At 45.9% G+C, this 17128-nt stretch overlaps 4 protein-coding genes across 4 annotated transcripts; all 4 read right to left on the reverse strand.

The window, feature by feature from the left end:
- Positions 1-5397: 5397 nt before the first annotated feature.
- SERLADRAFT_459692 (uncharacterized protein) lies at positions 5398-6366 on the reverse strand (the record flags this gene model as incomplete). Its single annotated transcript, XM_007314982.1, has 2 exons — positions 5398-5668; positions 5738-6366. 2 exons carry the CDS (start codon positions 6300-6302, stop codon positions 5640-5642), a joined length of 594 nt encoding a protein of 197 aa, XP_007315044.1.
- Positions 6367-6681: 315 nt separating this feature from the next.
- Positions 6682-7191, reverse strand: SERLADRAFT_459693 (uncharacterized protein; the record flags this gene model as incomplete). The annotated part of the gene is made up of 1 exon (XM_007314983.1): positions 6682-7191. A coding segment is annotated over one exon (474 nt), but the record flags the coding sequence as incomplete, so codon positions are not given.
- A 4165-nt stretch (positions 7192-11356) lies between these two features.
- On the reverse strand, positions 11357-11738 carry SERLADRAFT_434737 (uncharacterized protein; the record flags this gene model as incomplete). The annotated part of the gene is made up of 2 exons (XM_007314984.1): positions 11357-11610; positions 11690-11738. The coding sequence occupies 2 exons, from the start codon at positions 11736-11738 to the stop codon at positions 11357-11359; spliced, it is 303 nt and encodes a 100-aa protein (XP_007315046.1).
- A 4774-nt stretch (positions 11739-16512) lies between these two features.
- On the reverse strand, positions 16513-17112 carry SERLADRAFT_381030 (uncharacterized protein; the record flags this gene model as incomplete). Its single annotated transcript, XM_007314985.1, has 4 exons — positions 16513-16539; positions 16604-16776; positions 16834-16904; positions 17043-17112. Coding segments are annotated over 3 exons (166 nt in total), but the record flags the coding sequence as incomplete, so codon positions are not given.
- Positions 17113-17128: the final 16 nt, after the last annotated feature.

Here is a 17128-nt window from a genome sequence, read left to right on the forward strand (position 1 = left end):
ACAAAGATGGATCTCAGATGGGGTACAACAATGTACGAATCAAAGAGGAAGATGCTTGGAAGGCCGCGTTCACGTGCCACCGAGGATCTTTCGAACCCCTTGTTATGTTCTTTGGGTTGACCAATTCACCGGCGACCTTCCAGAGCATGATGAACGAGATCTTTGCGGATATGGAAAACTGTGTTGTCATTTACATTGACGATTTATTAATATTTACAAAGTCGGACGATAAGGCTGAGCATGACAGGATCGTGCAAGAAGTCCTTCGACGCTTACAGGAACGGGACCTATTCGTCAAACCCGAAAAATGTAATTTTAAAGTGAAGGAAGTAGACTTCCTCGGTATGATCATAGGCCAGAACGGAATCAGGATGAACCCTGAGAAAGTTCAAGCTATTTTGGAATGGCCAGAACCTACTCGCGTCAAAGGAGTTAGGGCCTTCCTAGGCTTAGGTAATTTCTACCGAAGGTTTATTGAAGACTTCGCAAAAATCATGAGACCGTTGAACGATCTCACCAAAAAGGACCTTGTTTGGCATTGGGGCGCCAAAGAACAGGAAGCTTTTGATAAGCTTAAACAGGCATTTACAACAGCGCCCATATTGGCATTCCCTGAATTAGACAAAGAGTTCCGGCTAGAAACCGACTCTTCTGACTTCGCCACTGGGGCTGTTCTATCCATCAAATGCCCTGATGATCTTTGGAGGCCTTGTGCCTATTTATCGCATAGTTTGTTGCCTACAGAGCGTAACTATCAAATATACGACAAGGAGATGCTGGCCATCATTAGAGCTTTAGAGCACTGGCGGTACTACTTAGAAGGTGCTAGGCACCAATTCGAAATTTGGACCGATCATAAGAACCTAGAGTACTTCATGACGGCCCGAGACCTGAACCGGAGACAGGCCCGCTACGCGGTGTACTTGTCAAGGTTCAATTATAAATTAATTCATAAGCCAGGAAGCTCAATGGGGAAAGCGGATGCTTTATCTAGAAGAGAGGATCATGCCAACGGCATCGAAGATGACAACAAAGGTGTCACCTTGATAGATCAATCAAGGGTCGCCAATGTTAGAATCGGGCAAGATTCCGACCTCCTAGAAGTCTTCAGGAAAGACATCTCCCCAGAGGAAAAGGCGCGCCTTGACGGCAATGAAAACTATTTATGGAAAGACGGGCTCTTTCATTTCAAAAACAAAATCTATGTGCCGGAATCCGCAAGGATCAAGGCAATAGATAGACATCATGACACTCCAGTGGCTGGGCACCCTGGATGGCAACGAACGATGGAGTTGATCTCCAGAAACTACATGTGGCCGGGCATGGTCAAAAACATACAGGAATACATAAAATCCTGTCTGAGATGCGCCATGGCCAAGAATTCCCATCAACCGCCGGCCGGTAAACTCATGCCGAACCCGATACCAGCTGGCCCCTGGCAGGATATATCGGTGGACTTCACGACGGATCTGCCCGAGTCAAACGGGTACGATTCAGTAATGGTGGTAGTAGACCGCTTCTCCAAAGAAGTGGTATTCATACCCACCAACAAAACCATCACCGCCGCCGGTACGGCAGACCTATTTAAGGATTTCGTATGGTCAATCCATGGGTTACCAGAAACGGTAATCTCCGATAGAGGACCGCAATTCGCTAGCGAATTTACGAAAGAATTATGCCGGATGCTGGGCATCAAACCTAAATTATCCACGGCGTTCCATCTGCAAACCGATGGACAAACGGAGAGACTCAACCAGGAGTTGAAACAGTATCTCCGGATATTTATTAACGACAGACAGACAGATTGGGCCAAGTGGCTAAAGATAGCCCAGTTCTCTTATAATATTAAACAGTTGTCGGCTACAGGAAAGGCACCATTCGAGGTTACTAGATCGTACCTCCCCAGAATGGGTGTAGAACCTGGCAAAAGCAAAAACGAGGCTGCTGGGAACATGGCAAAAGACATGAAGTCTGTCTTGGACGAAACGCGCAAGGCGCTATTTAGAACTGCAGAGCAGATGAAAGACAGGGCAGAGCGTAGACGCTCTAAGGCCCCTGACTACAAGGTCGGCGACCTGGTCTGGTTAGATACCGACCACTTAAAATTAAAAGACCGGCAGTCTAGAAAACTGACCGAAAAGTGGATTGGCCCTTACCGGATTAAGGAAGTCAAACCTAATGCGGTGGAGCTGGAACTCCCAAAACGAATGAGGGTGGTACCCACGGTTAACATTAGCCGTGTGAAACCCTACAAAGGACCGCTGCCGGGACAGCGCGTAGACCGGCCCGGTCCGGTGGTAGTCACCCAGGAAGGTGAAGAAGAGTTCGAAGTCGAACGGGTGGTAGATGCACGCTTGAAGCGTGGAAAATTAGAGTTCCTGGTCCTATGGAAGGGCTACGGAGACGAGGACAGAACGTGGGAACCAGAATCCCATCTGGAAAACTCCCGCGACGCTGTTCGCGAATTTTATTCTAGGAATCCCTCAGCTCCCAGGAAGCTTAGAGGCATGGATTCAAACCTTTTTAATTCCCTCTTTCAACCTATGCCCGAAAATTTTACCACTACCTCCGGAATTTGGTCTCGCCTGGAAGTCGAGCCTTAGAAGGGGGGTAGTGTTACGATAACACAATTTCCGGACATCTCCTTTCCTTTTTATTCTCCGCTTTAACTTTATACTTTAAGTGCCACGCGGCATTTCCCTTTCTCGCGCCGCGTTGCCTTTCTTTTACTTTTAGACTTAACTCTCTCACGCAGTAGAGCTGGCCATACGGGCTAGGCCCTATGACATCATCAGCCACTGCCTTCATCAACTGTATAGTACACATGTACAAACAAACCTGTAGTAGTATATATACCCCAATAGATCCAGGAGACTCCTCAGCGAGTCCTCCTGTTGTATACCAACTAACTCACTGCAGCCCAAGGGGTACCCACTCCCCATCTTCCACTACCTTTATAGTGTGTTCCTGTGTGCGCCAGAGTAACTAACTCTTGGTTGTTACACCCTGCAAGCCTCCTCTTAAAACAAGTCCAGAGATTGTTAATAGGGTTTGGGTCACGAGACTATGCAGGCCAAACCATAGTGTGGAATTCTTACTCCTCTAGCCAGTCCTTGACTTTCCTACAGATGTGCTTGGGGTTATTATCTTGCTGAAAGATGATGTGAGGAGGATTAAGACCATAATACTCCAGGGTTTGCTGGAACTCATCCTTCAACATCTGAATGTAAAGGTCCCCATCCATCCTACTATCAATCTTGGTAGCAAATCCAACTCCTTTCCAAGTCATACAGCCCCACATCATTAAGGAACCTCCTCCAAACTTGAGGGTTCCATCTACCAGCCTATCACTAAGCCCCTCACCTGCCCTTTTCCATGCTCATTTTTGTCCATCTGACCCTAGGCAATTGATTTTAGTCTTATCAGACCATATTACTCTTTTTCAGTCCTCCAAAGTCCAATCCTTGTGAGCATAGGCAAAATCTAAACGAGCTTTGCAATGCCCTAGTAGAAAGAAGGGGGTGTTTGGACTTCACCACAGCCTGTATACCAGATTTTTTCAAGTAAAAACAAACAGTATTGGATGAGAGGGGCTGGTTGATGATGCTAGTAAGGGCTTTGGTCACTTGGCCAGCATTTTCAGCTTTGCCAAAGGTAATAAGATGTTGGGCATGTTGCTCTGGGCTGAAGGTAATACACAAAGCAAGGCATTGTTGAAAAATGGTGGAATGTGTGGTCTATGTGGTAGTCAGGGTCTTGTTACATTATAGTCACAACAACTTTGAATTTAAACATGGCTTTACTCAGCAACCATACAAGGGGCATAATTCTGGGAAATCCAAAGGTTTGGGAGTTCAGACTTGGGGGTTTCTGGCTTTTTGGAGGTTTAGGTTTGTTAGCCTGTGGCATGGATGTGAAATGGAGGGAGATTAGGATTTTTCCCTTTACTGAGGAATTTTGTTGTTCACTATGAAAGAATAGCTATATCTATGTAAATTCCTTGGTTAAAATATTAGTCAAGATTTGTGCCATACTACATGCTTTCCAAGTCCTCTAAAAATTGGCTATAGGTGTGCTGATTATTCTTTTTTTAAGTCCCTCACTCAAGGTTTGGGGAATTTGTTATAATACTTTAGTTGTGGTTGCCTTACACAAACCTGTGACAGACATCTGAAGTTAGTACTATTCTTGTTACTACAAGAACCATACACACTACTAATGCCTTGGCAGTTATGAGTTTCTGAAGTCCATACTGACAAAGATACTGTATAAGCCTTTTATCTACTTTTGTTGTGGCCAATGTTGGATATTCGGTCCCTCAGGGCGCAGGAACAGGCATGGGAGAAGGATTCCTTTGGGCAAATGAATGCCGTAATAACGTAAATACATGCTTCTTATATAACAAACATATGTAAATATCATGTGAAAGACAATAATAGCCACAAAAGGCCGGTTGTAATCACAGAGTAAATCTTTGGGCAAAGCTCCGAAGTTTGCTTACATAATATAATTTCTACAGCCAAAGCATGATAAAACTTTAACCTTGTCTAGTACAGTGGACCTTTTGCACTCTAAGTACAAAGACAATAGAAATAATAAGAACAAATAAATAAAGAGGTCAGTCTATGTCTCAGACATCTTATTCCACTTGTTTACTCCAGCAGAATTCCAGCTCTGGCTTTTGCCCAAACCCGTTCTTCTCACATACAGACACATAACAGATTCATGCATAGTCAACAGAATACTGTACTTACTGCAGTCTTTCAAATAGTTCAGCAGGTGGACACTTTGGTGCTAGGTGGATCATAAAAACAGACCCCAAGTCAGAAACATTTACAAGTGATTGCTATATCTCCAACATGGTAGACTGGAAGCCGTTGTTCGTTTTCTGTCTGATTATTATGGAGGCTTCCTCTCAAAAGCGCTTTGTGCGCTAGTTTCAAACTCAGACCGTTGCCGAGTGAGCGGCATGCAATGGATTCCAGTCACCGCGCATTTTCCACGACAGAGTGAGTGAAAACAGGGGGATTCACTTTAGATAGCGATTTGACTAATGGGTTATTGCTGAAAACCTCGGCCGCATCTGTCAGATTGTGTGGGATCCCATCTTGAAGATGCTCTCTCAAAGGAGGATAGCAGCTTGTGGCAATAGGCTTTCAAAATGAAATGATTTGCCGAACATATCGGTTAACCCCTTTTCGCTGGTCCGCGTCGGAACCGTTCAACGAAGTTCGACCGTTGGTTCCGTTTGATACGAGACGCTGAGGGCGCCGAACGGAGTAAAGTCTTGCTCAGATAAGTTTTGCGCTCTTCAAATCGGGTTTTACTACATTCCTATCTTACTAAGAGACTGATGGTAACTGTCGTTCTCTGAGAACTGTTGTACATAGTCATTTAAATATATGCTATGCTGTTATACATGGAGTACGATACTAGTACTCTATTAGTCCATGTCCTGCATGCGGACTTTTCTCTCTAAAAAGGAGGCGACTATCTTGAAGTGCGATACGGGATGGTTTTAAGTACATTCGTTGCGTTCTAGATGATACAGAATGAAGGGGAAAGGGGTAAAGGTCGTCTACTGTTGAGATCCATGAATCGAAAACGCATAGATATCGAGGGCCGCAGGCTCAATCATATCATTCATAATGATGCAGTTTCTTTATTTTCTGATCAAAGAGAATTTCAAGTCAGTATGTATACCTATGATCTCGGGGATAACGAAGCAATTTCTCACCTTGCGTCAAAGTACCGGGATACCTGCTCTTCAGCCAGCCGGACACCCCCCCGACACATTTATGTATCCGCAGCATCCGATCTGACGAGAAAAAGCGCCCACACTTCTGACAGACCCATTCGCATTCCTTCCCGTGCATTGCCACTTCGTGCCTGAGTCGATCATGGGCTCGGGAGAACATCTCTTTGCAGCCGGTCTCCTCTCGCATCGTGCACATGAGAGCTTTTTTGGGTTTGCTGTTGTGCGCGATCATGTGTACACGCCTCGTGTACTCAGAGGTGAATAGACGTTTACAGTTGGGCTCGAGGCATAAGAAGCGCTTTCGTCGGGCTTGACGGGACGATGACCCTTCGGTGCTCGGGCTTGTCTCGGATAAACTCGGGTCTGAAGGCGAGGGAGCGTTGGGTGAAGTAGCTCTGCTGATGGAAGAGGATGATGATGATGGTGGAGGTGTTCTGTGGCCATCGGAGGATGCGAGATTATATGCGCCTGGTGAATGTTGTTGAATGATAGTGGACGATGGTTGGGCTCCGCCAAGGGGTGTAGTATGAACATTAGAAATCATGTTAGCACTTGCATTGCCGCGTTCGGGGTGGAATTGAAGCGAAGAACTTAGTTGAGGCGAGTTCGAAGATGATTGGAAACATTGATCAATGTTCTGAGTAGCTGAAAAGGTCAAGACGCCGTCAATGATCGTCGTACATGATATTTTAATACCCGTACTCACGATTAATTTGTTCTGGTCCAGAGACGCTACACCTTTGATCATGGGTATCGCAAAGATCGACTTCATTGCCGTGATCTTTGAATAACGAAAGAATAATTAAGGATTAGTCGGGACAATAATGAAAATCCAGAAGACGACTAACCACTGGTAGAGGAAAGGCCGGGGTTGTTTTGATGATCGTCTGGGATCATTTGGAGAAAAGGCTCCAAAGATCCAGTGGAGCCATACGTTAAAGAACCATCGAAGGGAAAAGAAGTCATCACGTCATGCGATGGGTAAAGGCCTAGGGTGGAAAACAAGTAGTCCTGCGAAGGATAGGACTCCGAGTTGTCTGCCATCATGGTATCCGTCGGGATTGACGAATTACCTGACTCAACTGACGAGGGTATATGCCGATCGTCATGCGTGCTAGTGGAGAACCGCTCGTGGGGCAATGAAGTACGAGAAGAAGAAGACGAAGAAGCTTGGGGATAGTCCGATGATATCGAAGCCGACACCGAATAACCGTCGCTATCAGAAGAAACGTGAAAGCTTATGCGAAGATTGCCTTGGACTACGACTGGGGATGCATCTGGAAGAGGTGTCATCTTGAAGAAGGGGAAACCCCCAGAGCCACTAAGGCTGACGGAGATACGTGAGCGGGTCAATTCTTCTACTGGAAGTGTTAGAGACATGGGTTCTTCCAGAAACATGCAGTATCAAAAACCCTATTTATCAAGTTGCGGGTGGGCGGAATACAAGATAAGCATGAGCGTATTTCAGTACACCGCCTAGACCGCTCCCCGTGAACAGCGGTGGCACTCAGCAACGAACTGACGAGACTACCATATTGGTCTGAGAACTTCATAGCGATTGGAGAGCTGAATGCAATATAGAGATCAGCCCTGCAATTGATGAATGACGATATTGTAGATATGATGGCACCGGAATGGAATGAAAAGGGTAGTCCGACGAATATGGAAGCAACCGGCGACTCAAATCCGCCAGCTGGGAAATGCTATACGAATTGATCTTTACGCTAGATCGTAAATCCGTTGGAGAGGTGCTGAGATTACTGCTAGCCGAACAAACGAAGGGCATCGCAAGTTGGTAAAACCACAGCACTAGTGGGCGACCCGCAACGACGTGAAACCCACTGCTAGCCGTACTAGCTCGGTGAGCAGTCGAACTGTGCAGATACCGTAATATTTACGTATGATGCAGGCTTGGAAGTTGAATGAACTCAATAGCAGTCTGCTACAGAAACAGAAATTAGCTCTGACGACCTGACGATAGCAACTAGATAACGATATGCTCACCGATGCGGCGGTAGTATGATCCAGTCCGATAACAAGGACAAAATGTTGCCATAATGGAGTTCGGTTTCACGTATCTGAGTTACGATGGATTGGGTCTTGATAGGAGGGCTGACTAGTGGCCACTGCAGATCTGCGCCGGTTAGCTTATGCGACGTTGTCGGCAAGGATGCAGTGCATGAACGTGCATGAACTCTCACTGAGTTGTAGAACAAAAGTCATAAGGCTGTACCTAGCTGAGATCATACTACAGGATCTAGGACCGAGTCGGACTGAGAAGCGCCACCAGATAGGCTTACCCCATATCCTCGCCACGGCCTTGTGGATTTGTGGATTCAAACTTCATCTCCAGATACTATCTATATTACCAACTGTTTCAGGGATCATGAGATGGTTGCTGCCAGTCGGTCGAAGCCGATATTGAGCGCCATGAGCGCTGAGCTACTACAATGCAGTGCACAGTGGAGAGTGTCTGTAAATGCAGAAAGAGGTGGAGTACGAGAGTGACGGCCATTGTAAGGCTGAGGCTCGGGTAAGCCAAATGCGTTTGTGGCTGTTGTGTTATCTCCGCGTATACTGCTAGTAGCACTGTCCACTTGGCTTTGTGGCTCACCGCTATAAACTTAGAATGTGTATTTCTTCCTGTACCTTAACAACTGAATGTCCTGAATCGAGATAAGCCTCGATACCATCGAGCACCCAATCACGAACAGTCGGTCTCTGGGTGGGTACCGAGCCGCAGAGAAGTCGGTTCTTCGCAAGTGCCTCCGTCAAGTCATCCCTTATCAACGTGGACTTGTTCTGATACCCCTGTCAACATGTCAACCCAAAGCATTCATTCCATCTCGTAAAAGTGGTCTTCTAGTGGATCTCAATGTAAATTGTGCCATCCACGACTCGAACAGCAGTGCACCGGGTGAGTTGGAATTGTTCATTGGTGTCTTTGTGGATTAACTACACTGGGAAGCATATCCGGGAGTTTCATCGGAATTCTTGAACTATTTGGGCAGCAAGTACTGGGCCCTCCTTGTCCGTCGCGGTAGCGTAATACCATCAGGTTCTGTCGTCCCTGAAAAACATTGTACACGTGGACTTGTATGTCGCGTATCCTTGGACCTTCAGGCGCCTCGAAGACATTCAGTATCATCGTTCCGATGAGCGAGGTTTCTAGACTCGAAGGCTTTTGCCCTGTCGCATGTGAGGCGTTTAGTGTGCTTCTCTGCGAGTCGGATCTATGATTTATCATTTCGAGAAAGAAAGTGCTACCAATAAATACTCTGCAACATTACTGATGATGATCGCCGATCATTCAATTATACCGTCGCTCACGAATATCCGCCGAACAGTCCAACGCCATCCAACGCTCGAATGAACAAAGAGAATCATTAACAATGTGGCTATATATATCCCATTATCCCATGATAACGAACATATCCTCCTTGGCATCAAACAGTTACATTCTCGTGTGCATCGATGTTATCGGGTGTCGCTTTTATTCTCTACCTTTTCAGTTCCTGGATACTTTTGGGCACAACGCACACACTCTTATTTGTTTTCTGCGTTGGTGTCAAGTTGTCCTCGTCCCCTTGGTTGATACCGAGTCTGGCCAGCCCCAGCATCGATTGCCTTCCCCTGGCGGCTGCAGTGTCTGATAGTGTTATCTATCATTCAGCCTCGCTAATATCTCCATGTAACTGTCCACCTTTCCCCCACCGCGACTGAAAGGAACGTCCAACTTATTGTTGCCAATCTCCAGTATTGATGTGTATCCTAGGCTTTCTCACAACACTCGAACAACCTCCACGTCCCTTATCAATGTCGACTACTGGCGAGCGTCACAATACAAATCATTTATATTAATGGCTATGTTATACCTCACCGGCGGTGGTTTAATCGTGCTGGCACCTGGCATGTGTTTAACGACTTGGAGTATCTGCACATGCCGGTCGGTTTGAGCTAGTGACAGTGGCGTCCAACCATAATAGCTCCCCGAGTTTTACGTCCACGTCATGCCTTGTCAACAACAATCTGATAATCTTCTATCTTCTCATGTTCCTTGTCAACTGCGGAAGAAATTGGAGATTTGTGCTTGGTGTTGGCAAGTACGTCATGCCTGTCGAACTAGAGCTTTATCATAGGCCTCCACCATCCCGTGTTTAGCTGCAAAGTGGGTTGAGAGAGGTACTTTGCACGCCATTATTCATGTTGGTCTTCTCACCGTGCCTTACCAGTAGCTTACAAATCTCCTCTGGTGCGTATCAGTCATATCGAACAATCGTGTTTCCCACACATACCGTGCATCCCCCGGGTTGGCTCGATGATTGCGCGAGCGAGTAGCGAGCATCACCATCTGCTGCATGTCTGACGTGATGCGTAAAGGTGCTACGCCCACCTGGCTTTCGCGGTGTGCAATTGCGCCGTTTCGCAATTCGATGATAGAAGGAGGCGAATAGCTGCGGTGCACAGCTCCCTATCGTAAGAGCAAGCGTATGCATCCATCTCAGCTGGGCTTTATCCACTCTGGCCTAGCTACGAAGAGATTAAGTATCATAACTTCACTAGTCCCCTCCAACGGATCCGTGCACATGATCCTTCCAATTGCATCCTGTAGGACAGTACCCGCGTCTCCACGGAATAGCCAATCGCACAAAATATGTATTCGACATTCACGGCGATGAGGCCATACTGTAGACAGATGACAGGTGGTGGCTTCGGCACCTAGAAATTTGTGAATGGGGCATTTGCATATTCATCGGGATATCCATATGTGATCATATCAAATTCATAATAGACGTTGAGAGATTATGAGTTATACTCACGAACTGTTAAACGGTATTCGAAGTGTTCTGCGTCGACCACAACTGAATCGACCCATCAGACGTCCGGTATGATGGCTTGATCCAATCATCTCTGATTTTGCGCTTGATTTCGTGTGAAAAGGCTAGGGGACGCTCGTTGCTGAAGCGCCTTCATAATATTGCAATGGTCGGGAGGTATAGGTAGTCCACATGTGAGCGCTGTGATAGCTATAAACAGAGCAAGAGCAAGGACTCACAAAAACATCGGCTAATATATATATCAGGTTCATTGATCTGTCGTACGCGCTGCCTACTCTCTTAGGCAAACTCTTAAGGGCCCCAAGGGTCTCGAAGGGTAGTCACATCTAGATGGCCCATCGTAGAAAAAAAGAAAGTATAGTATAATGAGTAAGCACTCATGTCTTTTGGGCGTATCAAGCCGCGCCAACTGGTATATCGCTATCTAGTACCCTGTGTGCGAATATACCTCCCTTGGCATGTGCCTCCTCTCGATCGATTTGAAATTAAGCGACCCTCGAGGGCTGTGCAATAGGTCCCTATGAAGCGGCTCAGAACGAACGTTGTCGTCCTCTGTAATTTCTCGACAACAACCGTGACGAATACTTGGAAGCACGTTTTGAAGTGGTGTACTATGGACTCTCGTTCGAGCAGGGTTGGTGCTGTTGTATCGACTTGCGTTCGAAGGTATGTAATTTATACTTGGCCCATGGATGAACCGTTGAATGTGCGATGACCGTACTGAGGTTGACCGTTGACCGGACACGACCATCGCGAATTCTCAACGTGGCCGAGAGGGCGGATTAACGTCGAACGCAACCTTGTGCAGTGTGTGATCCCCCGATCTCTTGACGGGTGCAGTCTGAAGCTTGAAGCTTATAGAACGAGAGGCGTACGATCGATGCTCACAATCGAAGAGGTTAGCCAGCCCGGCCGCGGCTGTCGGTGGCGGTGACAGGGTTCGATCCGGATGCCGCACCCGCCACTTACTAAGGAAAGTTACGGACAGCGCCGCAGCCTCGATCTGTACGGTCGCTGTTATACACGACAACGACATACGCAAATATACTAAAGACAGCATTCGTCTAGCGCCAGCATGACTTGACGTGCTTACTCATGGCGGGAACACCCAGCTCCAGAGAAGGAATTATCCAGTTCGCCATAGTCTAATGGACGGCTTACTCATTTACTTCGTCAGGGTGATATTCCTACCAAAACAGATTCCTTGGACCATGCAAGTCAAAGATATCCCCTTGGGCATACAAACACGGCGCCCGAAACAGTAGAAGACATCAATCACAAACAGTGGGCATGTTCCGACTCAGAGGGAGTCTTTGCTGAGCAGGAGGGTCGGGTTTCTTGCACGGGAAGTACGACTTAAATATCCAGGAATCAATGCGACGTGCAAGTAACTTTCTGATGCCCCAACGATCCCGCTGGTTGTCAATTGTCCTCGACGGAACCCAATCTTCTCTCGACCCACACATCGCCAATTTTTTTCACCGTTCTATCCAAAGAAATCCAGTCTTTCGCCTGATCTCTCTTTGCTTGTGGCTGCACATGGATGTGGATGGGCATCCCCGACCACTCGCTGCGCCAGTGTCATGACGATAATCATTCTTACCATTCGAACTTATTGCTTAGTTACTTCAGCACTGCAACTCCATGATCCAGATAAGCTAAATTTAACTGTATTATCGCAACTTTGTACTCGTTTCGTCGAGTGGAGGTTAATAACCTGTATCCTAATATATTCCTTGATCTTTACTCGCCCTTACTCATCCACCTCACCCTCGTTGATAACATTAACGCTAACATCATCGATAGGATAAATGCTTACTGAGAAGCTAGAGTTTCCACAATGCCGATGTTAAACGTTAAGCCATCGACACTGGAATAAATGGCAGGGAATAACAACAAATTCAGATAGGCTGCTCCATATCGAGTGGAGAACTCATACCCATAAATGTGATACTTTAAAATAGATCATTGCCATGAATAGCACATAGCCAATCTCTCCACAATGTTTTGATGCGCATATCATTCTGTTTAGAGAGTAATTTTGGGACATTCAACGCCTCTGGACCTGCCCACAACAACTGGTACATCGTCTACTATGGGGCTGACAATCCTAGATTGCCTCCTCCAGAGTTCTCATACCTTACATGTCAGACCATTGATATAATGGCTTTGAAATATAACTCAACTCCAGCACCGCATTCTTTCGGCGCAATGGAGTATCTGATCACGCATACAATAACAGAATGCGCTCTAAGAAGCTAGATAGAAAATACAGAATGAATTTCCTCGAATTTTTCTCTATACTTCGAGGATATCATATTCTTTCTCTTGTTCTGGCTTGGCTAGCACTTGATCGTAGCATGCTTAGGAGTGCGTGTGCTGCGCGTGTCATGTGATTAATGAGGATTCACAGTATCATTGCCGGCGCATGAGGGGTTGGGGCACTGTTCTGCTGGGGTAGGAGAGGAAAGCCTGAGATCCCTACATGAGGTGATCAGGAGTCCAAGTATTATGTACGACAGCCTGGGATCCTGCTACGAGGGAAAAGAAATGTGAAGTCCAAGTATGATTGGGAAAAAAGGGTCCTGGCGCGATGGGCTCAAAGAACGGCAGAAAAGGGGGGGAGTCCAAGAACCAGTGAGGAAGATATTACTTACCTGTACGAAGTTATCGGAAAATGGAACCACGTTAGGAGTGATGGTATCAATGAGAGGCAAATAGATTCCTGATAGCGGGGATAAATTGGGGGCGAAGTGAATGGAGAATAGAAAGCAAAGGCATTTCTGGTGTGCGGAGGCAAGGCACCTGGCACAAGATAAAAATTGTAGTCGTGATAATGAACCTGGTGACCACTGTTATGTACATTGTTGAGCTGATTCCTGATTTTGAACAACATTATTGAATTAGTCGCGAGCAGCTCATGAGTGTCGCTCTCAAAAAATGACATCTGATCCTATAATAACAACAAATTATTGTTATTTAAATAATAAATAACAATTGGAGCTTTGAAGAACAAGAACTCACGAGAGTTATACGGGGCTGAAGCGGCAATGAGAAATATCCATAGCGCGCTGCTGACACAGTCACAACGAGCAAGGTGTTCCCTCCAATACCGATATGCATATTTGATATGGTGATCTATCTTGAGTGCATTGACGGCGTGAGACGCCTTCGCGCCGACCACTTCGGACCTCGAACCCCTACTTGCATTTTGCATAATCTGTAAACAAGCTCGCAAGAGAGCCAAGTGCCTTGCGCCCGCGGTGTCACGAGACATATAAAAATCAGAAGGATACCGGTCGGCATCAGACAAATGAGGAGTGTGCAACGTATATCAATTGGTCCCCATTGACTGAAATAACATATGATAGACGTTCTAGAAAAGAAACAACTTTGATGGCCTTGATCAGGGTGGACCAAGTTTTGAAGGGGTTCAATTGGCAACGGCGACTTCGTCCGCAGACACTATTGATCCCAGCAATGATTGTACTGCAGAACCAGCAGGCTGTACCACGTCTCCGCCACACGATATCCTGCCAAAGGCGGTCTGAACGATTTGACGATAGCACCATGACATGTCGAAACGGGATGCCAGAAAGTACGTCCTTCAACCTGTCCACAGGGACCATCTTGCTCCATAAAGCGCATTGCGATTGCCGTCCCTAAGAAGAGACCCGCTGCACAACTGGTGAGTTGTTCGATTACCACTGGTCCTGGCCGATCGGTACTCCTGAATGAACGTTATTGCTTCCCTACATGCGTCGAACCCTCTGACAAAAAAAGTGTGGACATCAACTGATGCTACAAGTGTCACTTGTTTCCCTGCCAGCCGGACCAGTTCTTCGCAGGCCTGGCGTGACTGTTTCCAATTATCCAAGGCGTCCGCGACATTCAAAGTGCATACTCAGGGTGCAGAATGCACTCAGGCTGATAACACCAAACTTCGAATCGACAGTGCTGGATAGAAAGCATACACGAGCTCAATGTGCCGCGACACTATTCTGAGTCACGGTCAGCTTCACAATAGACCGCATGATTATTGACAGAACTTGCCTAGGGAACCTTGATGAATGATGTACATCGATTCCTGGAAAGATAGGTTATACCGAGAAGGCATATTCCCAGGTCACTATCATGGCATGACTCGGAATCGCTATGCTTTTTTTTGTTTTAGCCTTCACATAGTATATCGGATCATGTTCACGATGGGAAAGGCTAGGGTAATCATGCAATCCCGACTCGACGTCGACTCGCATGTTGTATACGCGACTGTTCACCTGCGTTTCAGATGCTACCACTACGAGCATTCGCCGAAATCACTTGGTGCGACATACCAAAAGCACAGCGCTGACTGAAAGCCTACTATGGCTATGCTCCGGACCATAATTGGGAGTGAAAAGGTAAACAATGGGTCTAATATCGCATAACTATTCCTTTATGGGATGAGCCAAACCATCCCGTTCTAGGATATGACCGTAACATCATAATCACAGTAAGCCTATTCTTTGACTGTTGCAGATAATTTTGGCTGTTCCAGAGCTGCCACTTATCTTTCCCTTTGTGCGACAGGGAAATGCAATCCCACAAAGACGAGCAGTGAAGAATAGATAAAGACCAAACATGTATATTTTTACCTTTTGATTCTTTGTTCAATCTTGGAGCACACCGGTGAAAGTTTTCCATTTGCATCTCTGGTGTTAGACTGTTGCAACTTGCTATTTTGGCAATTGCTCGTAGTGTACCACATGACCGATGACTGGATAGACGACTAAAGGACTTTCGCACGGAACTTACCGGCAGTCCACTTGGCAAAGCCACTGCAATGCACCGACATCTCCAACTGTCTCGAAAAATAACGAGTTAGACCAAAGTTAGTTAGGCAAGATATAGCGCACTGATCCTAAAGTATCATCATCGCGATGCGGTAGCCGACACCACCGCCTCGATACTGCATTTGTAGAATTCATCAAACCCACGTCGTCGTGACTGCAGAAGATTTGCAAAGTACACCCAAGTCTCGAGATGACATCGTATAGATCAATCATGCATCCTGTACGTTTTTCTGTTGTCTTGACTATGTTTGTACTCTGATTTCTGGTGTCTCTCAGTGCCAAAATACATGCTTAGCTGAATGTGGGTCACAATTTTAGCGCTCAATAATCCGCCTTTCCATTGGCGCATGCGTTCAAGTCCATTTGTTGTGGGCAGAAATGCAGTGTGGACGCAGAAGGTGCTCCCTGTGCTCTAGAACTCTGTAAAAGACTTCCACCACGTTGTAGTCAACTGTGACGAGTAAAACGCTCGAATTCAGGCTTTGTGTTTTGCTCGTGAATATCGTGGACAGTATACATATAAAGGTGTCATTGACATTGGGCAAGTTCTATCATTCTAATAGCGAAACTGACAACTGACTACTATGCCATGGAAACAGGTCCTAGTATGTTTTCAGAATCGTCTGGTGCTATGTCAGTCACTACACTAGACAATGTGATCAAGTGGATATGGTCGAATCAAGCATGTTTATAATCTATCATCTTAGCATACAATCCCAATGTAGAAGAACGAGAACGAAGGCGCGCTATCTTTTGGATCTTTGTAGATGGTGTCCTCTAAAATCCTTATAACCAATATCACTGCTCGCTATTAGCGGTCTTGAGCTTCTTCCTTGCACGTTCCATAGCATTTCCGAGCAATTTTGAGACGAGCCTTCAAAGAGGATCTTTACACCGTGATTGAAACTTGTTGAAACTGAAGAATCAAGAATCAAGGATTGACAGAACGGCAGTTCGAACAATCGGAACACATGCAACCTGGCATGTTGAATACATCACAGAACACGACAAAAAATGCCTTCTCCAGCACTCTTCTCTCTCTCTCTTTCATCCTCTTCCGGTCTGGTCTCGACACACACGACGTAAACACCATGATACTGGATAACCTCCACTAACAAGGAAAAACGGTTGCAGACAATTAGCCATATATTGCATTGTTCATATGGGTAATGCACCTTCAAAAATTGTCCGACCACGCCAGAAACCACGATGCTTAAAATTCATAGCCCTTGTGTAGAAGATGATGGGCTTACATTAATGTCGCACTTTTGACGCTGAGAAACAGACCTAGGAGAGCTTTACTCAAGATAGAAGACGGTTCGGGCTTGCCCTTGTTCTTTCGATCCGTCTGTAAAAGTATGAAGCTGTTAGAGATTTATGAATGACATAATAAAGATTCACTTACCCGCTGGCAATCGAAAATATATAACCTTAAGTAAATGTCCTCTAGGTCAAATGGCAGAAACAACACACCCACTGAAAGTGGACAAAACGACTAGTTAATCGAAATCGACTGATTTGAGCAGTGAATCAGAACACGTACTTCCTACATTACATATACAATACGCCAGCTCCGTTAGCACTTAATGTACAGATATTCTAAAGAAAGCACCTTACAATCTACAAATCACCGGTCACAATAAAGGTAGCTGTAAGTTTTATAGAAATATGCAAAACATACAATCTATAATAATATGCAC

This window comes from Serpula lacrymans (genome assembly GCF_000218685.1).
Source record: "Serpula lacrymans var. lacrymans S7.9 unplaced genomic scaffold SERLAscaffold_3, whole genome shotgun sequence".
NCBI lineage: Eukaryota > Fungi > Basidiomycota > Agaricomycetes > Boletales > Serpulaceae > Serpula > Serpula lacrymans.